Here is a 23,772-nt window from a genome sequence, read left to right on the forward strand (position 1 = left end):
GCGATAGTATGAAAACAAAAAAGAAAAAAGATTTTGCAAAAAAAATTAAATAATAAAAAGTAAAATTGCTTTTTCTCTGAGAAAAAGTGAAAGGAAATTTATTTTTGAATCATTCATATGTCTCTCTGCATATATTACTGGTCCCAATTTTCTTCGATTACGGTACACTATATTTTCAAGAAAACCCCAAATTCGTAAGTAAAGTATGTAAAACAATTGTGATCATCAATAAAAAAAAATTCCTTTTGAAACTTTTTGTAAGGAGTGTGATATTTTTCATCATTTACCATTAATTACCTTTGATTAGGTTTAATGTTCGACAGTTGAATTTGCAATTCATTTGAATTCGTTTTTGATGCATATGTTACCGGCAAAGTATGTTATGAAACGCCGGCATAACTTATAATGCCTGACGTTTATAGGCAAAGTATGAAATATGAGAAGAATTACTTTCCCTAGGCATTGCAGATAAAGCCTAGGCATTCTATATAATGCCGCAAGCTATTTAGGCAAAGTATGAAATACACGCCCTGATGAGGTTATTATGTAAATGATGTGCATGTTACTGTGAATGACCAAAATTGGTGGTTGTTGAATTTTAAATGTGAATGTTGACAATCACATAGTCGCTTTGGTGAATGTCCGATATATTTATTACATCCGATTTTATCTTAATTTATTCGTGGATATATTTACATTTATTCGATATTTTAATACTTACTGACGATAGATTAGAAGAAACATCAGTGTTTAGAGTATCGGCCAAATGTATACAGGGCAGTGGCACTGAACCTTAATAAAACATCAGTGTAGTATATACCGGGCAAATATATACCGGGCAGTGGCACTTAACTAGACCTAGTATGACTAGTCCTTTGGTAAATGTCCGAAATATATACAAGGTCTAATTGAGTGCCACTGCCCGGTATACATTTGCCCGGTATACCCTACACTGATATTTTTTAAGGCCAAGTATCATTGCCCGATACTCCAAACACTGATGTTTCGTCTAATCTATCGTCAATAAGTATTAAAATATCGAATAAATGTAATTATATCCACGAATAAATTAATATCAAATCGGATGTAATAAATATTTTGGACATTCACCAAAGCTACTATGTGATTGTCAACATTCACCAGTGAAAGTTAACAACCACCGATTTCGGTCATTCAGAGTAACGTGCACATCATTTACATAATAACCTCATCAGGACGTTTATTTCATACTTTGCCTAAATAGCATCCGGCATTATGTAGAACGCCTAGGCAATGTGTGAAATATATATCATTTCATACTTTGCCGGCTAGTTTTAGGCATTATATACAATGCCGGATTTCATACTATGCCGGTAACATATATACAGAACCTGAAAATTAATAAAATGAGTTAAATTCTTTGCGGTTGAAATAAAAACTAAAAATATCTATTTTAAAAGTGAAAAGGAATATTATTGAAACATAAATTTTATATAATAAATTCATAGAGTTTTATTGTTAATTCGAAAAAGGAGAGGAAAAACACAAGTAAATTTTTTTATAAATGCGTGCGTCTTTTGCTTACATTTTTAATTCATCGTTAATAGAAAAATTAAATACATCTCTTTCCACAACCGTTTGCCATCTATTTTTCAATGGAATTTTACTTTAAATAGTTTTGTAAAAACAACCAAAATATTAAATAAATGAATAGATAATTGATAGGATTTAAATGTATTTAAGTAAAAATTTTGAAAGGAACTGTTTAACAAATATCCTAACTGCCAACCTTTTTTTAAAATCTTCCATAAAATCTTAGGATTCTACGGCACCACTTAGGAATCGCTGAAATAAGTATTATAATATGGTGTGCCTTGAAAATATTATAGATGAGAGGAGTTATTCGAGAGAAAAAATTACAATAATTAAAATTTACAGTATTTTCATACCGTTCTGAGAACAGGTATACAACTAGTAATGCTCAATTTGGAACAGCTAGAGAATTAATCACAAAAGTGAATAATCTATCAAATATTTCTAATCTATTTAACCATGATGACGCAATAAAAATCCCCAGAATGCGTATTTGAATCACTACATTAATAATTCACTCCTTTTAAATTAGTTTACCCTTGAAACTTATTTATCACTAATGATTTGTACGTATGAAGATAAAGTGGCAAACTAATATAAGCTAGGTCAACTTGATTTGAAAACTTGAATTCCAATCCACCCTATGATAAATTATTTGTAATAAATACAGGCCTACGATTACATAGGAAAAACTATTAACATTATTTCACAAAAAATAATTTTATCAATTACTTTCAGTAATGATTGTTGGTAGCAGTTCAGTATTTTATTCGAATTTATTATCATTATTAGTTTTTTAAATGATATGTTTTTGGCATTTCCTAGTTTTACTCTTCGAATTTTATCATATATATATATATATATATATATATATATATATATATATATATATATATATATATATATATATATATATATATATATATATATATATATATATATATATATATATATATATATATATATATATATATATATATATATATATATATATGTATATATAACCAAATAAATAAATGCAAGAGAGCACGAAAAAAGTTGAGAAACACTATTATATTAATATATTTTGAGTTGGCTATATTGATACAATATCAGAATGCACTCTTTTTTGCGGATATAATCGTGTGGGCTGATGATGTATATATATATATATATATATATATATATATATATATATATATATATATATATATATATATATATATATATATATATTATCTGGTTAATACGAATTCAGTTCCCGGCTCGCACCGACTACTGACATAAAAGTATAATCAATGGTAGACGGATAATGAGTAAGAATCCCTTTGCCGTCAGGCTGACCGTGGGAGGATTTCGAGTTTTTCATCTCCATGAAATGCAAATGCAAGTTAGTTTCATAAAAAAAGTCTTCATACGAAGGCTAATTCGTCCCAATGCTTGATCCAGGAGTTTCCTTAGATTTTTTCCTTGGGTTCGAAATTACAAGGCTACAGAATTGTTATAAACTCAGAATTGGGTCAGCTGATGTTCAACGCTGGTTATAAAATAAAATAAAAAATTTAATTCGATTCAGTAAATTTGACTAACTGTGCAGTAGGGATAAAATTCTGCGCATTTCTACATCTAAAATCATCTTTACTTCACTTCCACCTAATTATTTTAAGTTTCAAAATTTATTATGTCCAAAAAAATTCAGAATTCAAAAACTTATTGTTTCTAACTGTATTCATTTTTAAAAACTTAATAATTTTTATTTATTGAATTTTTCAAATCTCTAAAACTGAGTTCATTCTGGATTTAAAAAAATGCTTCTTTTTTTTTTCATTTCTAAATGCAGCAGACTATGCATAAAATCCTTCACATTTCGCCCCACTTTTTTCGCATATTTTGCATATCTCTCACAGAAACATTTATACCTTTTCCCAAGAGCTAACTTCCTTCATCGCCAGCAATTCCTAATCTCAGAAGAAAAAAAACTGAACAGCTTTAAGGCGAAGACATTTTGCGATAATGACATCCAATTGAAAAGAAAAATAGGAAGATAAAAAGACGAAAGTGAAATCTTTCCTCAAATGCAATTACAGGTTCCCAAGCTAACTGCAGATGCTTCTTAAATCGTTCTTTGCCCTTGTCCATAGAATCAGTAAAGGAATCAATTTTAAAAATCGAGCACCGGAACACAACATGTTAGCCTATATATTTCAACAGTAAAATGGTCCACAAAGTCTGGCATCAACGAACCATGTAATCCTGTCAGCCGTTTTGGAAAAACCCACTAGACTTGCTCAATTTAAGTTTCACAAAAAACACATTGCCATAAAAATAAGCAATATAATTTGGGTATATTTTTGAGATTAAATGGCAATTCGTTATTGCAATATTTTAAACATACACATTGATTTTTAGCATTATATTTATTCATATAATAAATAGGAAATATTTCATGCTTATAATTTCATGGAACAAAAAACATCCAAGTAAAGAAAATGCTAACATAGCGCTCCATATGCTTATTTTTTAAAAGAATTTATGCTTTGCAAGCTTCTGAACAAAATATTTTTAAAATATAATCAGAACTGACCAATAAGATATCGAAATTTCCAGCCCCAATCAACACCAACACATTGGCTAGTTGGTTTCATATTTGAACTGGATTTAAACCCTTTGCTTTCAAAAATTAAAGCATAAACAAACTTAACATTCCTTTTCTCATAAGTATCGTTAAAAACAGTTTTATTCAAATTCAGCATGAAACAACAAAGCAATATGAAACACACACGATTGCTGGAGAGATAATATTTTATCAAAAAAAAAACTTATATTTTTTTTTAATAGAAATTGTTTTATATTAGTAAAAATGTGTTTTCCTAAGTAGAATTAGTTACCAGGGAGAATAACAGCACAATACTTGGAATATATAATTAATAAAAACAGTGATTAAATATAATCGAATTAATGTTTCAGGTTGTCATTTAGAGTTTTGCTTAATATCAGTCTTTATATTTAATTAGAAAATCTAACTATAACTATAACTAGTTATAGATTTGTTTTAAATGCAGCTATTTTGCATTTGTAAAATTTGTACGAATCGCTTAGAAATATTAATAACAAACAGCAATAATTTCAGTTACGATTATTTAATCATATTTCTATTATAGATATATGTCAATATGTTTCTGTCAGTTATATTGTTTAAATACATAAAAAATCGCTCTACTTTATTGTTAAATGTCACATTTTAAAATATTCAAAAAGTTGTTATTATTACTGGTCTTAGAATTATTTTTGTTTGTGCTAACCACTAACAACTGAGCAAGTCTGACGCAGAACCATTTTCTCATTATCAAAAATTTTAATGTTCTGTTTTATTTTAAAACGTTTAAAAATTTATTAAAATTACATGGTTACATACTTATTTCCTCAAGTTAACGATAAACAACTGAACGGTTACGACGCATTGCTTTTTCAAATGATTAAAAAGATAAATGCTCTCCATTATTCTAAAATGCAACATTCTAAAACATTTACAAAATATTTAAACTTCGCTAGCTATTGATTAGTTTTTGCATGCTAACTATTAACATCTAAACGAGTTCGACGTACTGCTTGTTTCTAAAACAAGTAGACAAGTAGTCTTGTTCTATTTACATCAATTCATCTAAGCTCAGTTATTTATAATTAAGTTTTGCTTTAATGGTTTTTTGTCTGCTGCACTTTTAATTAATCTAAATAGGTTCCCTTATTAAAATCAATACTCAAACTCATAAATAAGCTGTGATTTATTTTTCTCACACGGTGGTGCTAACCTTGATCTCATTTGAATTTATTTCTAAATGCAAATTTGCGTCCCTTTTTAAGAAAAATACGGTAAGCTGCTTGCCTTGAACGTCGCGTTTCTTTTATTTTTCGTGATAAAAATTAAGGAAATATTCCCACAGTGCTATATCACCATCGAAATCTACATTGGGTGTGCCGCTATAACATTTAATTCACATTTTTTTTAAATAATTCCTTGATGTTTATATTGTAAAACGCAGTGTGAGGGCCGAACAATTTAAACTTCTTCACATAGTGTCAATCTTTGTTGCTCTATGGGGAAATAATCTGCATACTTCTGGTACAACAGGGATTGTCAGATACCAAAACAGGATTTACTCGAGGACAAAATGATTTCAGTTGACGTGAAAGTTTTTCACTTAGATTATTTATAATGGATTTCATATTTTTCTAATTATTAGAAAGTTATATTTCAAAGTTTCGTGAGGTTTATTTATTAAATATCAATTAATAAACATATCTTTATCCTAAATTGGAATAAAAATTTTGTACTTAACTCCTGCTAAGTTTTGATACAGATAAGACTTATTTTTTTAGAGAAGTTGGATTTGCCGAAGAAATAAATATCATTGCTGTATGATATTTCTATAACTGCCAAAAAAGTGATTTTTGAAACACTGTAATTTAAAGTATAACTTTTGTTTATTTTTGTTTATTTAAGAAAATTCTGTCTGTTAATATAATCTTTTTATAATTCGGGGGATATTTTATATTTTATTGGAAGATAACAACCCTATGAAATCCTGATACAGTAAGGTATGGTTTTCTGTTCCTTCAAAAATCTAGATTTACCGGAAAAATTATTTTGACCTATTCCAACAAAATCGTGTTTGAGTTTGACAACAGATTGAGAAAAAGAATTTAGAATTTTCAATTCTTTATTTGAAAGAACAGCTAACTTGAATCTCCTTAGCAGGATATTTTTAATACAAAGCTCTTTCTCAGCAAATATGTCTCTAAAAATTATTTTCTTTAAAAAATTTATTTCTGTTTATCTTTTTTTTTAAATGCAAAGCCTAAAAATCTTTCCACGTTCATTTATTTTGAAGTTTCAAACATTTATTTACTTTTTTTACGCACCCATTAGCGAATGTTTCATTTTCCGTTTGTGCTTATTTATAGCACTGATACATTTATGCAGATTTAGATTCAATGAAGTTAACATATTTGAAGCAATAAAATTCTTCATAAAATGTGTTTTAGCATTTAAAGTATCAATCTAGTTTTACAATTTCCGATTTATAGATTCCACAACTGAGAGCTATAGTAGACTTTCTGCTACAATAGACTCTTTGCATTTCTTGTTTGCTTTCTTGCTATTCTTACCTTTTTTGTTTCTGTATCAGATATTGGCTTTATCTCTATTGTTTGTCTTTTTAGAATTTCTGGAGTATGTTTTATCTTAAGTTTCTTTCATGATTTTTTTTTTTGGCTCAGTATATCCAGATCCATTTTTTTTGTTCCATCAATTTCTTCTTTCCACCAAATGCAATCCTGAAAGTATTTAATTTTTTGTTTAAAGAAAAGTATTGGAAAAACATTTTTGAATTAGAATTTTCTTTAATCAGTTTAGGGTATCAACAGCCTTTTTTTTTCAATGAAATGTATATTTTTTGTAGAAAGGGTTACACGATTTAATTAACAGTTGTATAAGGAATAGTTATTGTTATTTTAATAATGAAGAGATAGACACTTTTGAGAACTTCTTAAACTTAATCCAGAGAGAACACTGCATTTTATGTTCAATCAAAAACTAATAATGTTTAAAAACAAATATATATATATATATATATATATATATATATATATATATATATATATATATATATATATATATATATATATATATATATATATATATATATATATATATATATATATATATATATATATATATATATATATATATATATATATATATATATATATATATATATATATATATATATATATATATATATATATATATATATATTAAAAACGGAAACATACGGTGAAACTATTCATTTGCTAATTTTTCCATTCTTTTTACAACTGTTTACAGGAAATTCTGGTTTTCAAAATTACAGTTTTTATTACCACACATTTAGTAAAAATACATAACTGAGAATTAAATTTAACCGAATAATTAGCTTTCATACCATGCGCTAAAGTACCATGAAAACAATTACCAAATGTTACCATAATTTCCAAATATTATAAGATTTTATAAAACTATATTTTGTTATTCATTTTACCAAAATAATTATGTTGATAAAATAACGTTGTTTTTTAAAAGATTAAGTTTAAACAATTAAATTTCCAAAATTATTTTATTTTTTAAATTTTATTCAATGAAATTATCGTAAACGTTACTGGCAACGTTTTGCCATCTAGTGTGCACATTTTCCCTTCGCGGTGCCAAAAATATTAGTTGACTTTTGATCTGGAGATGAAACTTTAATCCTATTTAATTTTTTTAATTTTTTAGACACATCAAAAATTTTGTACCAATTATGCTAAATGGATATCCGATGGTTCAATATCAAATAAGTATAGTTAGTGAGATATTACCCCCCCCCCCTACCACGATTCATTAATATTGCCAGAGATTGTTCTTCCTGATCGATGTTGACAAAAAAATTAAAACGGGATTTGACTTTAAAAATTCAACTTTGACATTTACGAGAGTTTAATGCCCTTGGTAACACTGCAAGTATTTTTGTCATCAACTTTTACGTTACTACTCTTTTGTGAAGAAAAAAAACATAAAATAGTGATTTAAACCTCTTATAGTATTTGGTGTATCATTTTACTATAAATTGCGAAACAAAAATATAAGGTTCGACTTCTTACAAGGTAAACAAGTCATTGTAGCCATGAATTGTCTTTGACTAGACATTGACGCACACAACAAGCAACTAAATGACAAACGAATATGATATTGCTTAGAAATTATATGACTTGCAGAATTAAAAAAAGATTGTTTCATTCTCTTTAGTGAATGATTAATAAACTTCAGAAAATATCAGTTTTGACGTAAATAAGTAAAAAAATGTCATCAAGTGTTTACTAAACAAGCATTAAATAAATATATATATATATATATATTTGTTAGAATCATTTCTAAAATATATAAAAGTAAAGTTTAAATAAATTAAATAAATTTTCTATTGTACCAAAATTGAGATATATCTTGTAAGAAATAATGTAATGCTGAATAATGTTGAAAAAAAATGATGGTTTTTTTCAAATTATAAAAGTTCATTAAAAATAAGTGTTCAAAAACTCTTCCCAAACCTAATTTAATACTGTCTTCTAAAAAACAATTTTCTTTTGTTTCTTTGAAATTCGATACTCGAGAAAAAATAAGTGTTCAAGAACTATTCCCTAACCTAATTGGATACTGTCTTCTAAAAAACGATTTTATTTTTACCATTTAGAATTTGATACTCGAGTGTCCTTTTAATTCTAAACATTATGATACATAAAATCCATTTTTCGGTAGAAGAAATTGTTTCAGAATATTTTTTATTTTATTTTGGTAGCCAGCTTTAATATTTTTCCATGATATCCAAATGAAATATATACTTGAGTAAAAAAAAATCTAATTTGTGCTTTTTTCTTGTCAAAGGTTATCATATACTAGGACTAAATCACAATTTTGAACAATTTATAATTTTAAAAATAATTTGAAATAGCAGATTTTATTAATGTTTCAAAAAAATACTAAAATTTAATCTTAATATTAAAATTTTATATCAAATTCAATTATAATAAAGAAATTTTAAGGGCAAATAGAATTTCTGATTGATTTCCTAGTGATACTCCGGATATGCCGCAGAAAACCTACTACTTTAGAACTCAAAGAGGAGGTAGGGTAAGATAGAGTAAGATAGGGAAGATAGAGTAAGATAGGGAAGACAGAGTAAGATAGGGAAGACAGAGTAAGATAGGGAAGATAGGGTGAGATGTCATAAGATTTGTGAATTAATTAGCAATTGGCAGGAAATTTCATCTCACGACACTTGGTTCGTTTTCCTATTATGAACTTTCTGCTCGTGCGCGTTTGTAATTGTCTCTTATTTATCGAATTATTTTAATTTTATGTTAATTCAATGTTTTTGAGTAATAATTGTCAATAATTGCGTTAAATTTAGCTTAGAAGTAAGCTTTTTATCGCAATTTACTTATTTTGCAAACAACTTGAAAACTTGTCACAATTTGACAACTTGTCGTGATAATGGCATGTAACTTAATATTATATTTCGGGCAATTGATTTCGATGCAATTCTTAATCATTTTGATGAGCTCTACTTCCTCTCTAAGTGTGAAACAGCAGAATCAAAACAATCTGTAGTTTGTATATATTTCAAGAGTGCAGGTTTAAACTGTATGTAATAAATCTTTTAACTCTTTTCAGCTTGTCAAAGAGATATTTTCAAGTCAGTCAAAATCCCTTACGTCTGGGCAAGGTGTACAAGAAAGCTATTTACAGAGAATTCACCGATGAGACTTATACTATAATGAAAGCCCGTGAGCCATGGCAAGGTATCCTCGGACCAACTATCAGAGGAGAAGTAGGTGATATGGCCATCGTCCACTTCTGGAACAATGCCTCCATGCTTCTTTCTATGCATCCTCACGGTTCTCGATACATCAAGGTTCACGAAGGTACGATATTTATCTCATAGATCAAAAGTAGTAATAGTAATTTTAACACATTCACGGCTGATCTCGCACCAGCACGAGACATTACACTAGTGACTAAAAATCCGGAAACTGTAAACAAAAATGGTGAATAAACAGCACTGTAAAAGAAATGTGGATCAAATCACACAAAAAGATGCTGGACCTCAGAGTGCCGGTACTTTTTACCATGAAATCCCTTTTTACCGGAACATATTATGAAATAAAAAAATCTGACCTACCTTAATTTTTACAATAATAATTTCCATAAAATCACTGAATCCCTATAATTAAACAAATATTACTGTAAAAATTACGGTATAATATTTTACGGTAATAATTGTTTTATGAAAAAAAAATTGATTTTACGGTGAAATTTATTTTATGGTAAAACTGATTTTACAGATGATGCATCTAAAGTGCCGGTACTTAATACCGTAATTCTATCATATCGTAAAATTATACCGTAATTCGAATGTATCACACGAGTGCGGAAGAAAGATAGCGAACGTGTCAATCGGATGGCGTATTTAGAGGACGCTATACCTCGTGAGAAACCCTTTAGGGAAAATTATTTTTCGCCTCCGTAAGTAATTCGAAATGTAAATTACAGAAAAAGTTAGTTCAAATAAACCTATAGTATGATATGAAGTTTCGATTACTAAGAAAACATTTCACGATATCAAAATGCAAACAAATTATGATAGGATACAAACAAATTAGGACACTGTGAAAAATTACGCTGTGAAAAATTGCGGATCAAACTCCGGCACTTGAGTGCATTGTCCGTGAAATCCATTTTATCGTAATATTCATTTTTACCGTCAAATATTATACAGTCATTTTTACTGTAATATTTGTTTAATTAGAGGGATTCAGTGATTTTGCCGTAATTATTACTGTAAAAATTACTGTACATCAATTTTTTGTTCCGTAACATGTTCCGCTAAAAATGGATTTTACAGTAAAAAGTTACTTTTTTTTACCAATTTGACTCGGAATATTTTACAGTGTAGAAATTAGCTATGGGATGGTTCTCCAATTATTTGCTTGCATTTCGATATTTGGAGAAAAAAATTTCAGTATTTTAAACTCCATAGTTTTTTTTAATATTACATAAACTCACTTTCAATGGAAATAAAACAGAATTTGCAATGAAAAGTTTCTTCTTCAGTCTAGTTTCCTAATAAGCTATTTGACAATAAAATATTCCCACGTGTAATATAAATGTTTTTATCAAATAAAACCTTTTCACCATTCAAAAGTCTAGAAACTTGAGTAAAGCTTCATTCTTATCTCCCGAAACAGAAGCATAAATACAAAAATTTGTTATTCGTGAAAGAAATGGAACTAAGTGCTACACAAATAATTGACAACAAACAAAATATTTTCGAAATATATGAAGTTAACATTTTCTTATCTAATTTTGTGCAGAATATTATTCTTAACTCAAACAGTATTAGCTTCATGATATTTAGCATGGAAAGGGTACCAAGTGTACGATAAAATTGCCAAACTTTACACCATTTACCAAATTTTATACCATATTATCAAATGATATTTTATTATTAATTTTACCTAAATCACTACCAAAGCACCTTTATAATCATTACAGAGCTTTTTAGAGTGCCCATGGAGACAAAAATACAGTAAATTTTTCCATATTCTGGTTGTTTTAACCATACTTTTTCCCCCAGTGATTTCCCGTTTCACATTTACATATCTGGTCCCGTAGTCATCGGATTGCTTTGATTCAGCAGTAATTAATTTTTAGAACTCTTTTGAAACAAACATTTCGAAGAAAATCAAAATATTAAGAAAAAGACAAACATATATGAAAATAATACCTTAACACTGAAGAAATAACTTTCACAAAATAACTTGCGTGGGTGCATTAAGCGAATTCTACTTTTTCAACACATCAGTGATTCGCCCTATTTCAACATGATGAAATAGAAAATACTGATTCTTAAATTCTTGAAAATCATTTAGCCAAAGTGCGTTAGCACATTAGCCACAAGTGCATCGGTTAATTCGAGTTTAATCATTCTTAGGTAATGTGGCATATATTGATGCACAAAACGGTCAGAGAATCTCACGTGCTCAATCATAGCTATACTAGTTACGGTTAGAAGTAGCAATCCACACGCTCGCTGGGTTGAAAAAAAACGATGTTTTTCACACGACACTGCTTTCTAAATTACCCATGTCACAATGGCTTTTAAATTCTCATTTTTATTATTCTCCATTTACTTTTCTCTTCGCAAAACAAATTGACTTTCACCTGAATACCAGTACTCTTTGAAAAATAAGTGATATCAAGGAAGCTGAATGCTGAAACATTTTTTAGCTTTACAGACGTTTTTAAATAGCATTTTATAGTGTTTACGAACAAAGTAACATATGTTACAATTGAAAACTCTGGTTCAAATTAAGGTATAAAATACTGGCACTTTTAGTTCCTCATCTGTTAAATCAATTTTATCGTAAAATTTATTTTTACTGTAAAATATTATACCGTAATTTTTACAGTAATATTTACTTAATTAAGAGTGATTCAATGATTGTTTAGTAGCTATTACTTAATTACACTACCACAGTACCACAGATTTTTGCTCTGTTACATGTTCCGGTAAAAGTGAATTTTATGGTAAAAAGTACCAGCACCCTGAAAAGTACCAGCCGGTACTTTTTACCGTAATTTGATGAGGAATTTTTTTACAGTGCATCTCCTTTAAAATAGCAGATATTGGCCTTAATATATTTAATTAGTTTCTTTCTCTTTGACTTACTATCTTCGATTATTGTATTGCAAAACAACATAATGTTACAAATATATTTTACAGAATATCAGCTTTAATATATTTTATTCGTTTCTTTCTCTTGATTGACTCTCTTGATTTATTTAACATGCTATAAATATTTTTGGAAAAGTAGAGGATATTGGCCTTAATAAATTTTATTAGTTTTTTTCCCTCTAGATTGACTCTCTTGTATTATTTAATATGTTGCCAAATAACAAATGTTGCAAATACCTCTTACAAAATATCAGATATCAGTCTTAATATGTTTTATTATTTTGCTTCCCCTGATTGACTCTCTTGTATTATTTGTACTGTTATAAAACTCCAAATGTTGCAAATATCTCTTAGAAAATAGCAGACTTCCTCGCTAGTCTTTTGATTGATTCTCTAGTGCATTCAGAACAGCTGTAACAGTTATAATTCATGTCTGATGGGTTACAAAGAAACAGACTCAATATCAAAGTCTTCCTTTGATTGACTCTCTAGTGCATTCAGAACAGCTGTAACAGTTACAATTCCTGTCTGATGGGTTACAGAGAAACAGACTCAATATCAAAGTCTTCCTTTGATTGACTCTCTAGTGCATTCAGAACAGCTGTAACAGTTACAATGCCTGTCTGATGGGTTACAGAGAAACAGACTCAATATCAAAGCCTTCCTTTGATTGACTCTCTAATGCATTCAGAACAGCTGTAACAGTTACAACTTATGTCTGATGGGTTACAGAAAAACAGACTCAATATCAAAGTCTTCCTTTGATTGACTCCCTAGAGTCTAGTGCATTCAGAACAGCTGTAGCAGCTATAATTCATGCGTGATAGGTTACAGAGGGAAAGATTCCATATCAATGACTCTCATTGGCTAAAGTCAATTGATTGATATGTTATTACATATATTACATTATATAAATATTGCATTAGGTGATGTCTTATAAAATAGAATACATATTGCAAATATCTCTTACAAAGTAGCAAACTTCTCTTATAGTTCCTTTATTTTGGTTGACACTCAAGTATATTCAGAACAGCATTAACAGTTACAATTCATGTATGATATGTTACAGTGAAACAGATTCAATATAAACGTCTCTCAGTGGTTAAATCGCGATACTATGATGAATCTTCTATCAATGTTTCATTGTCATTAATTGTCGTAGTTAATGGTATGTAAAACAAAAAAAAGTCTAACATTAATATTTTTAAATTGCATTTCAAAGTTTCGAATTCCATTTGTTTTTAATCGATCAATCAGACCTTTGGTAATGTATTTATACAATCAAAATATAACTTTAATCATTTAATTTCCTAATAGGAATTGGGGAAATATTAAACACATATTTTATAAGCTATTTCTATTTAAAATCAACACGAAGTGTTTCAAATTGAGAAATACCTAATAATTTACCCGAGGCTAAGACTTAACAACATGAATTCATCATTCACAATTCAATAGACATGTTAGGAAAAAAGACTCATTCTTATTTTATTATTCATTGATTCATTCAATTGTTAAAACTGTCATACTTCACTTATCTCAACAAAGGGAAGGTAACTTACATAACAGAATACAAATAATGTGACCTATATATTTCGTTTTTAATATTTTTAATTTTTTGAACTGCTAATAAATTTAGAAATTAATGTTTACAATATTATTTCTAATTTATAATTTAAATTTGGAAATGAATTTTATGAAGAAAAATAGTATAAAAAATTTCACTTACGTTTAATACTGTAACACAAATAATACTTTACGGCATTAATAATTTTTAGCAATTCAATCTAAAAAAAAAAGTTCAATGTTCTGTTCGTATTTTTTACTCATCAACTGAGTTTTTATTCAAAAAAGAACTTAAATGGAGGACTTCTAATGGCATACCCCAATTATTCATAGGATACTTTTTTTGGTTATAACAGTTACATATATATATATATATATATATATATATATCCACTTCGTCGTGAAACTAACTGAAAATTTCGCCTCTTTGTAATCTGCTTTCGTTTCTCTTTCAGACTTATTGCAATAAATGCACGTAGACTTAGGCTAATTAGAAAATATATCATACATTGCCAATTAAATTCCTTTGTTTCAGACAATTTACAATTAGCTTGTTAAAGTTTATTGCAAAAAGCAGAGTGAAGTAAAAACTTTTTAAATATAATTGTTAAAAGAATTAAACGTAAAGAAGACTGAATTATTTCTTTTAATGATAAAAAGATTAAAAAACACGTGTTACTAATTATTTATATGTAGGTCAACTAACTAGCGATTGTGCTATAGAAAATTAATAACAATAAGCTGCAGTCTAACTAACATCTGAATCATTGTTCTTGGATAATAAACTTTTACGCCTGATAAAGCCTATAAATATTTTGATTTTTTCACCCTTTTTTTAATAAAAATGTAAAGTTATTAAATTATTATTATTTAAATGCGAATAGTTTTCAGACACTACTTACATTTTTTAACCTTGAGTAAGTAATTATTCTTTACGGAAAAAAACATTCTGGTAAAATTACAGTGCTGTATGCTAAGAACATTTCTGGTAAAAAATCATAATTCTGATTAATAAAGCCAAAATGTACTGTATTTATATTATTCATTTAGTAATTTTGCCGTACATATATAGTAATGGCTCATTACTGTACATTTAGTAAAAAGTACACAACTTAAAAATAAATTTAACTGAATAAATGGGTTTTTATGCCATGCTCTAAGGTAGCATGATATAATGATCAAATTTTACCATATTTACCAAATTTTTCAATCTATTATGAAACCATAGTTTATTGTTAATTTCAAAAAAATCCTTAACAAATCTATTCTTTAAAAATCAACGAGCTTTTCAATGTTCCCATAGAGCCAGAAACACTGTAAATTTTACCATATTTTTTAGTTTTGGTCTTACTTTTTTCTCAATGTTATTTCTGAGAAAAGAAACTATGCGTGATAAATTAATAGATTTTGATATTTATTAAGTCTTAATTTATTATTGAAAATTTATTATTTAATTTAAACTAAAAATTTTCATATAAGGAGGATTTGAAATCTTTTTTTTTTACGTTTACATTTTATAAAGTGTAGCAAATAATATTTTTGAACTATTAAAAATAGTTTTAATTACCATTTCTATTTTTTTTTAAATTTATTTTTGAAAGTAATTTAAAAAAAATAGCGCTATATGCTTACTTAATTTATTATACTCCATAAATACAATAAAAGATATTAAAAAAAATTTTACTATAATTTCATTTGTGATTTGAATAAAAGAATTACAGAAAAATGTTCCTTTTTATTCCATGCACGGTCATGAATAATATTTTTTATCATAAATAATATATTTAATGGAACTTTACCATTAAAAAAGAATTCATAATTTTATTTTAATCAAATTGCTTTAAATATCGGTAATTAAACAGAGCAGTAAACATTGCGTCATTAAGTTATTTTTGTTGAACGTTTAGTAAGATATTGTTTCATGTTAGTAATACCCAGACAACATTTAATGTCAATAATAAATGAGAAATTACTAACAGAATTTTATTTTTAGGAGCTCTTTATGAGGATGGTACTGGACCACAGGATAAAGTGGATGATATGGTACCACCAAATGGACGACATTCTTACCACTGGTTCTTCATTCCTGAAGATGGTCCTAGTCCTACTGATCCAGATTGTCTCACATGGATGTACCATTCTCACAGGAATGCTGATACTGATATTCATGCTGGTCTTCTTGGGCCACTCATCGTCTGTAGACCAGGTCAGAATCAAGCAATTATTTAATTCTATAAATTAAAAGATTTAAGGGTGTTTTTTAAAGGCTCTATATTTGCATGAAATGATGCTTTTTTTGGAAATAATGTGCTATTTTCCTAAATGATGTGAGTTTGTAAGATTTATTCATTACTGTTAGGTCAAGTTTAGCCTATCTTTATCCAGTGCTGTCTATGCTTATTTTGAAAATGAAGCAGCATGCCAATCTGGAAAAAAAACACAATTTTGAAGAAATGAAAAGTGTATGAGGTCTAATTATTTAAGATTTAAAAACTTACTTCAATGCTGTATTATCTGGGCTCATAAAAAAATTGCAAAAAGTAAAACTAATGCTTTAATTTTGACAATTTTCATGTAGGTGATGAAATGTCGCCAAATTGGCGATTTTTAAAGAAGTTTCGTAACTTTTAAAATATTTTAGTTATTTATACCTTCTGAAGCTCAAATAATTTTTTACGGCAGTATATTATATTTAATTCATAATTATAGCTTTGCTTCAAGTGTAAGGCACTTAAACTGCGTGTTTTTTTCCTAGGCAAAAAAGCTTTGGAAAACCGTGTAAAGAAAAGTGCGCGCTTTATAATAAAACAACACAAAAAAGGCTAATATTCTTTTTTTATCCCTTTTCCCGATTTACCCTTCTTATGATGCACTTACGCATTCAACTTTCAATTTTTTAAACTTTCATAAAGCTTTCAATTAATTTTTATCATATGATTGAATACAACAGTTTTTAATAGTGTTATAGAATTCTTTGAAAACATTAGAATTCTTTGAAAAAAACATTTGGTTAATTACTTTTGAGCTTTTTTAATAAACTCAAATAATTTTATAACATATTTGTATTTTCATTTTTTATTTATAAAAGAAACACGAGGATGTTTAGTGAAAAATCAAGATATTATAAAAATAATATTATCTAATCTTAAAAAAGTGTTTTTTTTAAACATTTATAAATATTAACCTTCATTTTTTGTAAAAAAGAAAACTTTGAAGTCAGAATTTAAACAATATATGTCTTTTGTATTGTTTTTCAATTTACTTTTGAAAAGATGCATTACAACATTTTTATTACTTCATATTTACAGGCACTTTAGATATGTATGACAGACCTAGAAATGTGGACCGAGATTTCATTCTCGTTTTTATGATTTTCGATGAAAATGATAGTTTATACATTGATGAAAACATTGACAGAATGGCACCACACTTAACAGAAGAGGAGAGACGAAGAATTAGAGCTGACATTAGTTTTAGAGTAAGTAATTTGGAGCTTATATTTTAATTAAATAATTTTCTAAACTATGAAGACTTTTAGGAAGAAAAAGGGCTTTCATTTGCTAGTATTTAAAATTTTAGTTTAAAAAAAAAAAAAAAAAAAACAAGAGACGTGCTTTTTTTAAATAAATAAATAAAGAGACATTTTCACTTTTTTGTAGTATTCAGCATATTACTATATGTATGTTCTGTGCGAGAGAAAAATGGCTTTTATTTATTAGTTTTTAATCATTTCGTTTAAAACAAATGAACAAAACAGTTTCTAAGAAAATTCTTTACTAACTCAAAGACTGTACTTAAGTAAATCTTAAGGTTTTAAAATATTTCAGGTAAAAATACGAGCATCATCTTCATTTTAAATGCTTATCGGAAGGAATCATTTTTGTTTCTGGAAATTTTTAAAATAATTTCTGTTACTTTTTTTTCTCTTTCTTTTTTCAAGAAAAAAAAGCTACACTGTTGGCATAATTCTGCATAATATAAAGTTCCCAAATTGAAATTTCATTTAAAAATAGTGTGTTTAATTGTACGAATATTATGTAATAAGGTATAGTGAATCCCGAAAATACCGCTAATTTCAGAAATCAGTTTAAAAGACGGGAAGGGGTTAGAATGTACGTAATTGCTCAGGAAACAAACTTTTTTTCAAGTTTTAAAATTTAGTTACAAAATATTTCAATGGATGGTGCTCCTGATTGATAACATAAAGGAAAAGGTTTTCTACTTTATGTCAGTTAATACCACTAACCAAAAATATTTGCATGGGTGTGCATTAATTCTGTCTCCAGTCTACGGCTATAAATAGTAACTGGTTTTAAAAAATCGTTTTCCAGTCAGCAGTCCAATATTTTAACGAACTTATTAAGTACCCAGATAGCACTTTATGTAGCAGCAACTTTTATCACAATCCCACAACATGGTTTATAAATAATTAGCGGAAAAAAACATACAGTTAAATTTATCTGCGCTTGTTTACGCGCAATTGAGTTCGATATAAGCTTGCATAAACAGTCATCGTATATCGAGATTGAATTGAAAAACACTATACATAATCATTAAAAAAATGTCACATTTGAGAACTATAACATATATAGGGGGAAAAAAAGCTCACACGCAAGGTTGCAATTATATTTTTTGTAAAAATTTATGTATACCTTTTTCTTTTATCTTTAAAAAAATAAAATTGGTCTTGTAATATTTCTGCTTTGTTAAAATTAACCAGTCAACTTTATTTTAACCATCAAACCACAAATACAACGTTTGCCGTAAGATTTCTTGCTATCTGAATATATTTTCCAAGCTTAGTTTCCTTAACAGAAAGCAGCTAACTGTTTAGTTCTACTTTCTTTTGTTTACCCTTAATTTAGTTTTATTTATCTGTTTTTTGGGAATTTTAAGTTGGTGTTATGTTCAGAAGTGTGGAAAAGAGATAAAAAATATTCAACTCCGATTTCTTTTAATAATGTAAAATGACCGTGTACTTTCAGAGATCTAATATGATGTTTTCTGTAAATGGTATGAGCTTCGGCAATCTTAGAGGACTGGATATGTGTTTGGGAGACAAAGTAGGTTGGCACGTCGTCGGAATGGGTAATGAAGTTGATGTTCACAGTATCAGTTTCGAAGGCCAAGTCTTCACAATAAATGGAATGACGTAAGAACAGTACCTTGTTACTATCTTAGGGCATGGTGCAGCACAATGATAAGCCAGACTTTTTGTCAAGGTGACATTTTGATATCAACCTGTTGTTTTGTATTTTTTCCTGATCGGTCATAAAGTTTCCACTCAATGACAGCAAAATAAACGAATACATATTTTGGCCTACACGGAAATTTTAACACCAATAACTCGCTCCAAAAACCTTTGAAAATGTGGCTTATCATTTTAATGCCCCAAGCTCTTATCAATTCCAATTTTAATTCATTATTACGTAAGTTATAAAGTTATAAAGTCTTTCAATAAACCAATTTCAGATCATGAGATCAAAGACTGTTTTTTTTTAATAAATTATATTATATAAATTATATCATATAATTATATTATACCTAATATTAAGCATGATTTCATTTAAATTTCAAAAGATCATAGCTTTCAGCAAAGAATCTAATTTTTTTTTTCAGATCTGATCAAAGAGAATTTTAACTTGTTTCACCATTTACTTGCATTCAGAAAGCTATTAACAATACTTTCAGATTCATTGGTTTTTCGACATTTTGCATCATCTATCTATATTTAAAATTTTAAATCTTTTTATTTTACAAATAAATGGACAAACATTTTTAAATGATCATTTTTTGGTAATTTTTAAACTGAGTGTACGTCAGTTTATGTTAAATAACAAATGTTTATTGAAAATATACGGCTTGTACTTAAATGAGATAAGCGTACATCCTTGGAAGTAACTTTTTCTTAATTTTTTTTTAGAAATTTTCAACAATAAATTGACACCAATTATTTTATCACTATATCTATCTAATAATGTTTAAAGTGTGTTGATACTATTCCATTATATTTTAGAACTGAAATCATTAGCGTTTTTCCTGCTAAGTTTGTAACAAGTTTGATGATAGCTAGCAGAGAAGGTACCTTTCCATTTAGGTGTGAAGTCGGTTTGCATGGATTAGGTAAAAACCTTTTTTCTTAAAATTTGTATTTATCACTAAGTAAACTGATCAAATCTTCACTTTTAATACAATCTCCACAAAACTAAAGTTATTTTAGCTACTAATATCATTACTGTGAAAACTTTTTATAAAAATAAGAAGGAAAAAACTCAAGAATCTCTGTTACATTGCACACGTCTTTTTCCAAGCGTTATAACATGGTTACTCCTTAACAGAGATACAGAAAATGTCGCATTTTCTCTATGCGAACCTTGCTGTGTGCAAAATTATCTCTTTTTCTTTGTCTGTAAAGAGACTATTTCTCAAATACTTAAATATATTGCTATTTAATTCATACGTAAGTAAACGCCCATTTAGCATTAGGGATAGAGATTTCGCCTACTAATGATTCGGCAGCGGTTCGATCCCCTGTGTTAAAACTTTTGCTATTAACACTTTCAACATTAAAGCTTTTGCTAAAATATAAACTCCACTTACCCACCAGTGGTACACCGCAACATCACCTGGCACCCTTCTGGGAATCAATTGCTATCGAAGCTCCCAGACTGCTTTGGCCAGATTCTCAACTGTCACCTAAAATGTCTAACATTCAAATGTGGCACAAAAATTTATCCGACTTATAAAAAATGCTGTGTCTATCCAGCCTTACCGAAACATATACTTGAATGTGTCGGACTATCCAGGGTGGACTTAACTTCCGATCCCTTTCTTGTCATCGACTTTCTGGCTGTCAACAACCTTTTGGAGTTGATCTGACTAATATCAGATCGATGAGGATAAGCAACAACAACTAAACTTTTGCATGTGAATGATTAGCACTTTCTCTGATCGTGTCTCAGCATGTTGGATTCTACTGAAATGTAATGTCCCTGCCCGTTTCAGAACCGGAAAAGACTTTGTCTTAAAGTTGGGATGTAATTTACTGAGTTCAACTAACTTATCACTGAATCGCTTGTGAATATTTTATCATAATTTTGCAGAAATTTTTATTTTAATTGTCTATAATTTTCAATGAGACATCTGATAAATGAATTTCAATAGATTCTCAAGTAAAAAAAAAAGTTTGTTTTCTTATATTAAAATGCAATGTACCATTTAAGCAATTTGTATTTCTGTATTACTTTATTGTTCATACCTAACGTGGTCAAAGTAAAGACAAATAATGCATTTCTCTTTAGCTGGTATGGAATCAGTATTTTCTATCAGCCGTTGTCCACATTCCAGACCAGTTGTTACAAATCTGAATGGTGTAACAAGAAATTATTACATAGCTGCGGAGGAAGTTGAATGGAACTATGGGCCATCAGGAATAAACAAGTTTAATGGTGTACCATTAGTAGAAGATAGGTAGGTACTAAATTTTTTTGTTTTTGTTACTAAAAACATTAACTTTAAAAATAGTGGTTAATGTACTTCAGAATCACACTAATTTGTTTTGCCAACAGCAAAATTGCTTTGACAACGATTTTCTTCACGTCTCCACGTTCCTTTTTGAAAAATAATTAATTTTTTCCCTTTGCTCTGCTTTATTTAAAATCTGAAATATACAGTCCAGCTAAGTTTAAAATATTTTACCGGTTCCATTTCAATTTTGGAGAACTGTGCAAAGAATGAAAGAAATTAGCAATTACGTCCAAAGTTTTAACTGCTTTTCTAATTAAATTTTTGGGACCATAACTTCTGGGGGGACTTAACAGCAAGGGAGGAACTGGGGAAGATATACTAAATGGATTAAACAAAGCCCGAAGAAGTTATGCTATTCTCAATAAATTTTGGAAAAACAAAAACAACAAAAATTAGAATTTTCAACACTAATATTAAATCAGTTCTACAATATGGATTTGAGACATGACACTGCAATAAAAATGACATGAAAAAACTTCAAACACTTATTATCAACTTTAAAGAAGAACCTTGCTTTTTTAAGTGGTTCTGTAAAATTTGTAGTGCAGAAATCCTTAGAAAAGCAAAACAGAAACGATTGATCTGGAAATTTTAAAAAAAACGTAAATAGAAACGGATTGGTTATGTTCCATGTAAACCTAAAAAATTTAAAGTAAAACAAGCTTTTAATTGGAACCCTCAGGGCAATAGAAAAAGAGGAAGGCAAACTACTATTGTGAACGAATTGAAAACAATAGGAAAGACATGGAGAAAGGCAAAATATCTGCCCACAAATAGAGTGAAATGGAAAGTTATGATAGAAGGCCTATGCTCCTATTCAGAGTGTGTATATTTTCCGGAATTCTGCTATTCCACATTCTGTAAGAATGAAAAATTCAAATCTGAGTATGTTATGTATAATCTGAATAATAGCTATTCAAAGAAAGTACGTATTTGTGTCTGGCATCATAATTTAAAATATCATTCGATTGTGTATTTAAGGATACCCATTTGAACAATAAGGTTGATTCTTGTGTATGTAAAAACGTGATCTGAAGGCATTAATGTGATCCGTTTCTTTCTTTTTTTTTCTCCTTTCTTTTCTTGAGCCCTTAAATATTTATTCTTACAATTTTTTATTTTACTTAGCATGATGGTAACTGTTCAAAATTGTGCAGCAATTCGTTTCTTTAATCTGAGGATCTTAATTTTAAAAATTTCACACCTAGATTATAGACAACGACCTACTAAAATATTTTGGTCATCAATCGTTAAAACAAATTTATACCAGTAAAGCTATCTTAAGAATACAGGTATGTTCGTATAAAAAAGGTTTAGTCGTTTAATTTAACGGTCAACTTTACTGATCTTGATGGAACTCGTTACAATTAAGGGCACTGAGCATTTTTTTCTCAAAGGAAGAAGCTGGCCGCGCACATTAATAGTTAAGCTCTGTACCGTCTTGGTTTTTTTTGTCACATTTTTGAATATGTATCATATGAGAACGATGAATGGTATTCCTGACAAAATGATAAACATTTCAAATGTATATTAATTTTCAGAGCTGCTTCCATTTTCTTTGTAAGAAATGAAACTAGAATCGGAGGAACATACAGAAAGGTTGTTTATAGAGAATATAGTGATGCATCTTTCACGCTGAAAAAAGTTCGGGGTGAAGATGAAGCCCATCTTGCAATGTTAGGACCTACACTGAGGGGAGAAGTTGGTGATGTCATCCGAGTCACATTCCTCAACGCAGCCACTAAGCTGTATAATATGCATACCCATGGAGCTTTTTACGAACCAGGTACATTTTTACTTTGATTGTTAATGTTCGTTAAGT

At 28.5% G+C, this 23,772-nt stretch overlaps 1 protein-coding gene across 4 annotated transcripts in view; it reads left to right on the forward strand.

Moving 5' to 3' along the window:
• LOC107453699 (hephaestin-like protein) overlaps window positions 1-23,772 on the forward strand; it is a 93,494-nt gene that overhangs the window by 52,394 nt on the left and 17,328 nt on the right. For all 4 annotated transcript variants that reach the window (XM_071177539.2, XM_043038978.3, XM_043038977.3 and 1 more), the window contains exons 2-8: window positions 9,794-10,044; window positions 16,417-16,629; window positions 17,732-17,901; window positions 19,409-19,575; window positions 20,440-20,546; window positions 21,725-21,893; window positions 23,492-23,736. In XM_071177539.2, the coding sequence (XP_071033640.2) occupies window positions 9,897-10,044; window positions 16,417-16,629; window positions 17,732-17,901; window positions 19,409-19,575; window positions 20,440-20,546; window positions 21,725-21,893; window positions 23,492-23,736 (1,219 nt within the window). In that variant the 5' untranslated portion in view covers window positions 9,794-9,896. The remainder of the gene's footprint in view (window positions 1-9,793; window positions 10,045-16,416; window positions 16,630-17,731; window positions 17,902-19,408; window positions 19,576-20,439; window positions 20,547-21,724; window positions 21,894-23,491; window positions 23,737-23,772) is intronic.

Source organism: Parasteatoda tepidariorum, chromosome 2, assembly GCF_982258835.1.
Source record: "Parasteatoda tepidariorum strain Cologne lab strain chromosome 2, Ptep-v5.0, whole genome shotgun sequence".
NCBI classification, from domain to species: domain Eukaryota; kingdom Metazoa; phylum Arthropoda; class Arachnida; order Araneae; family Theridiidae; genus Parasteatoda; species Parasteatoda tepidariorum.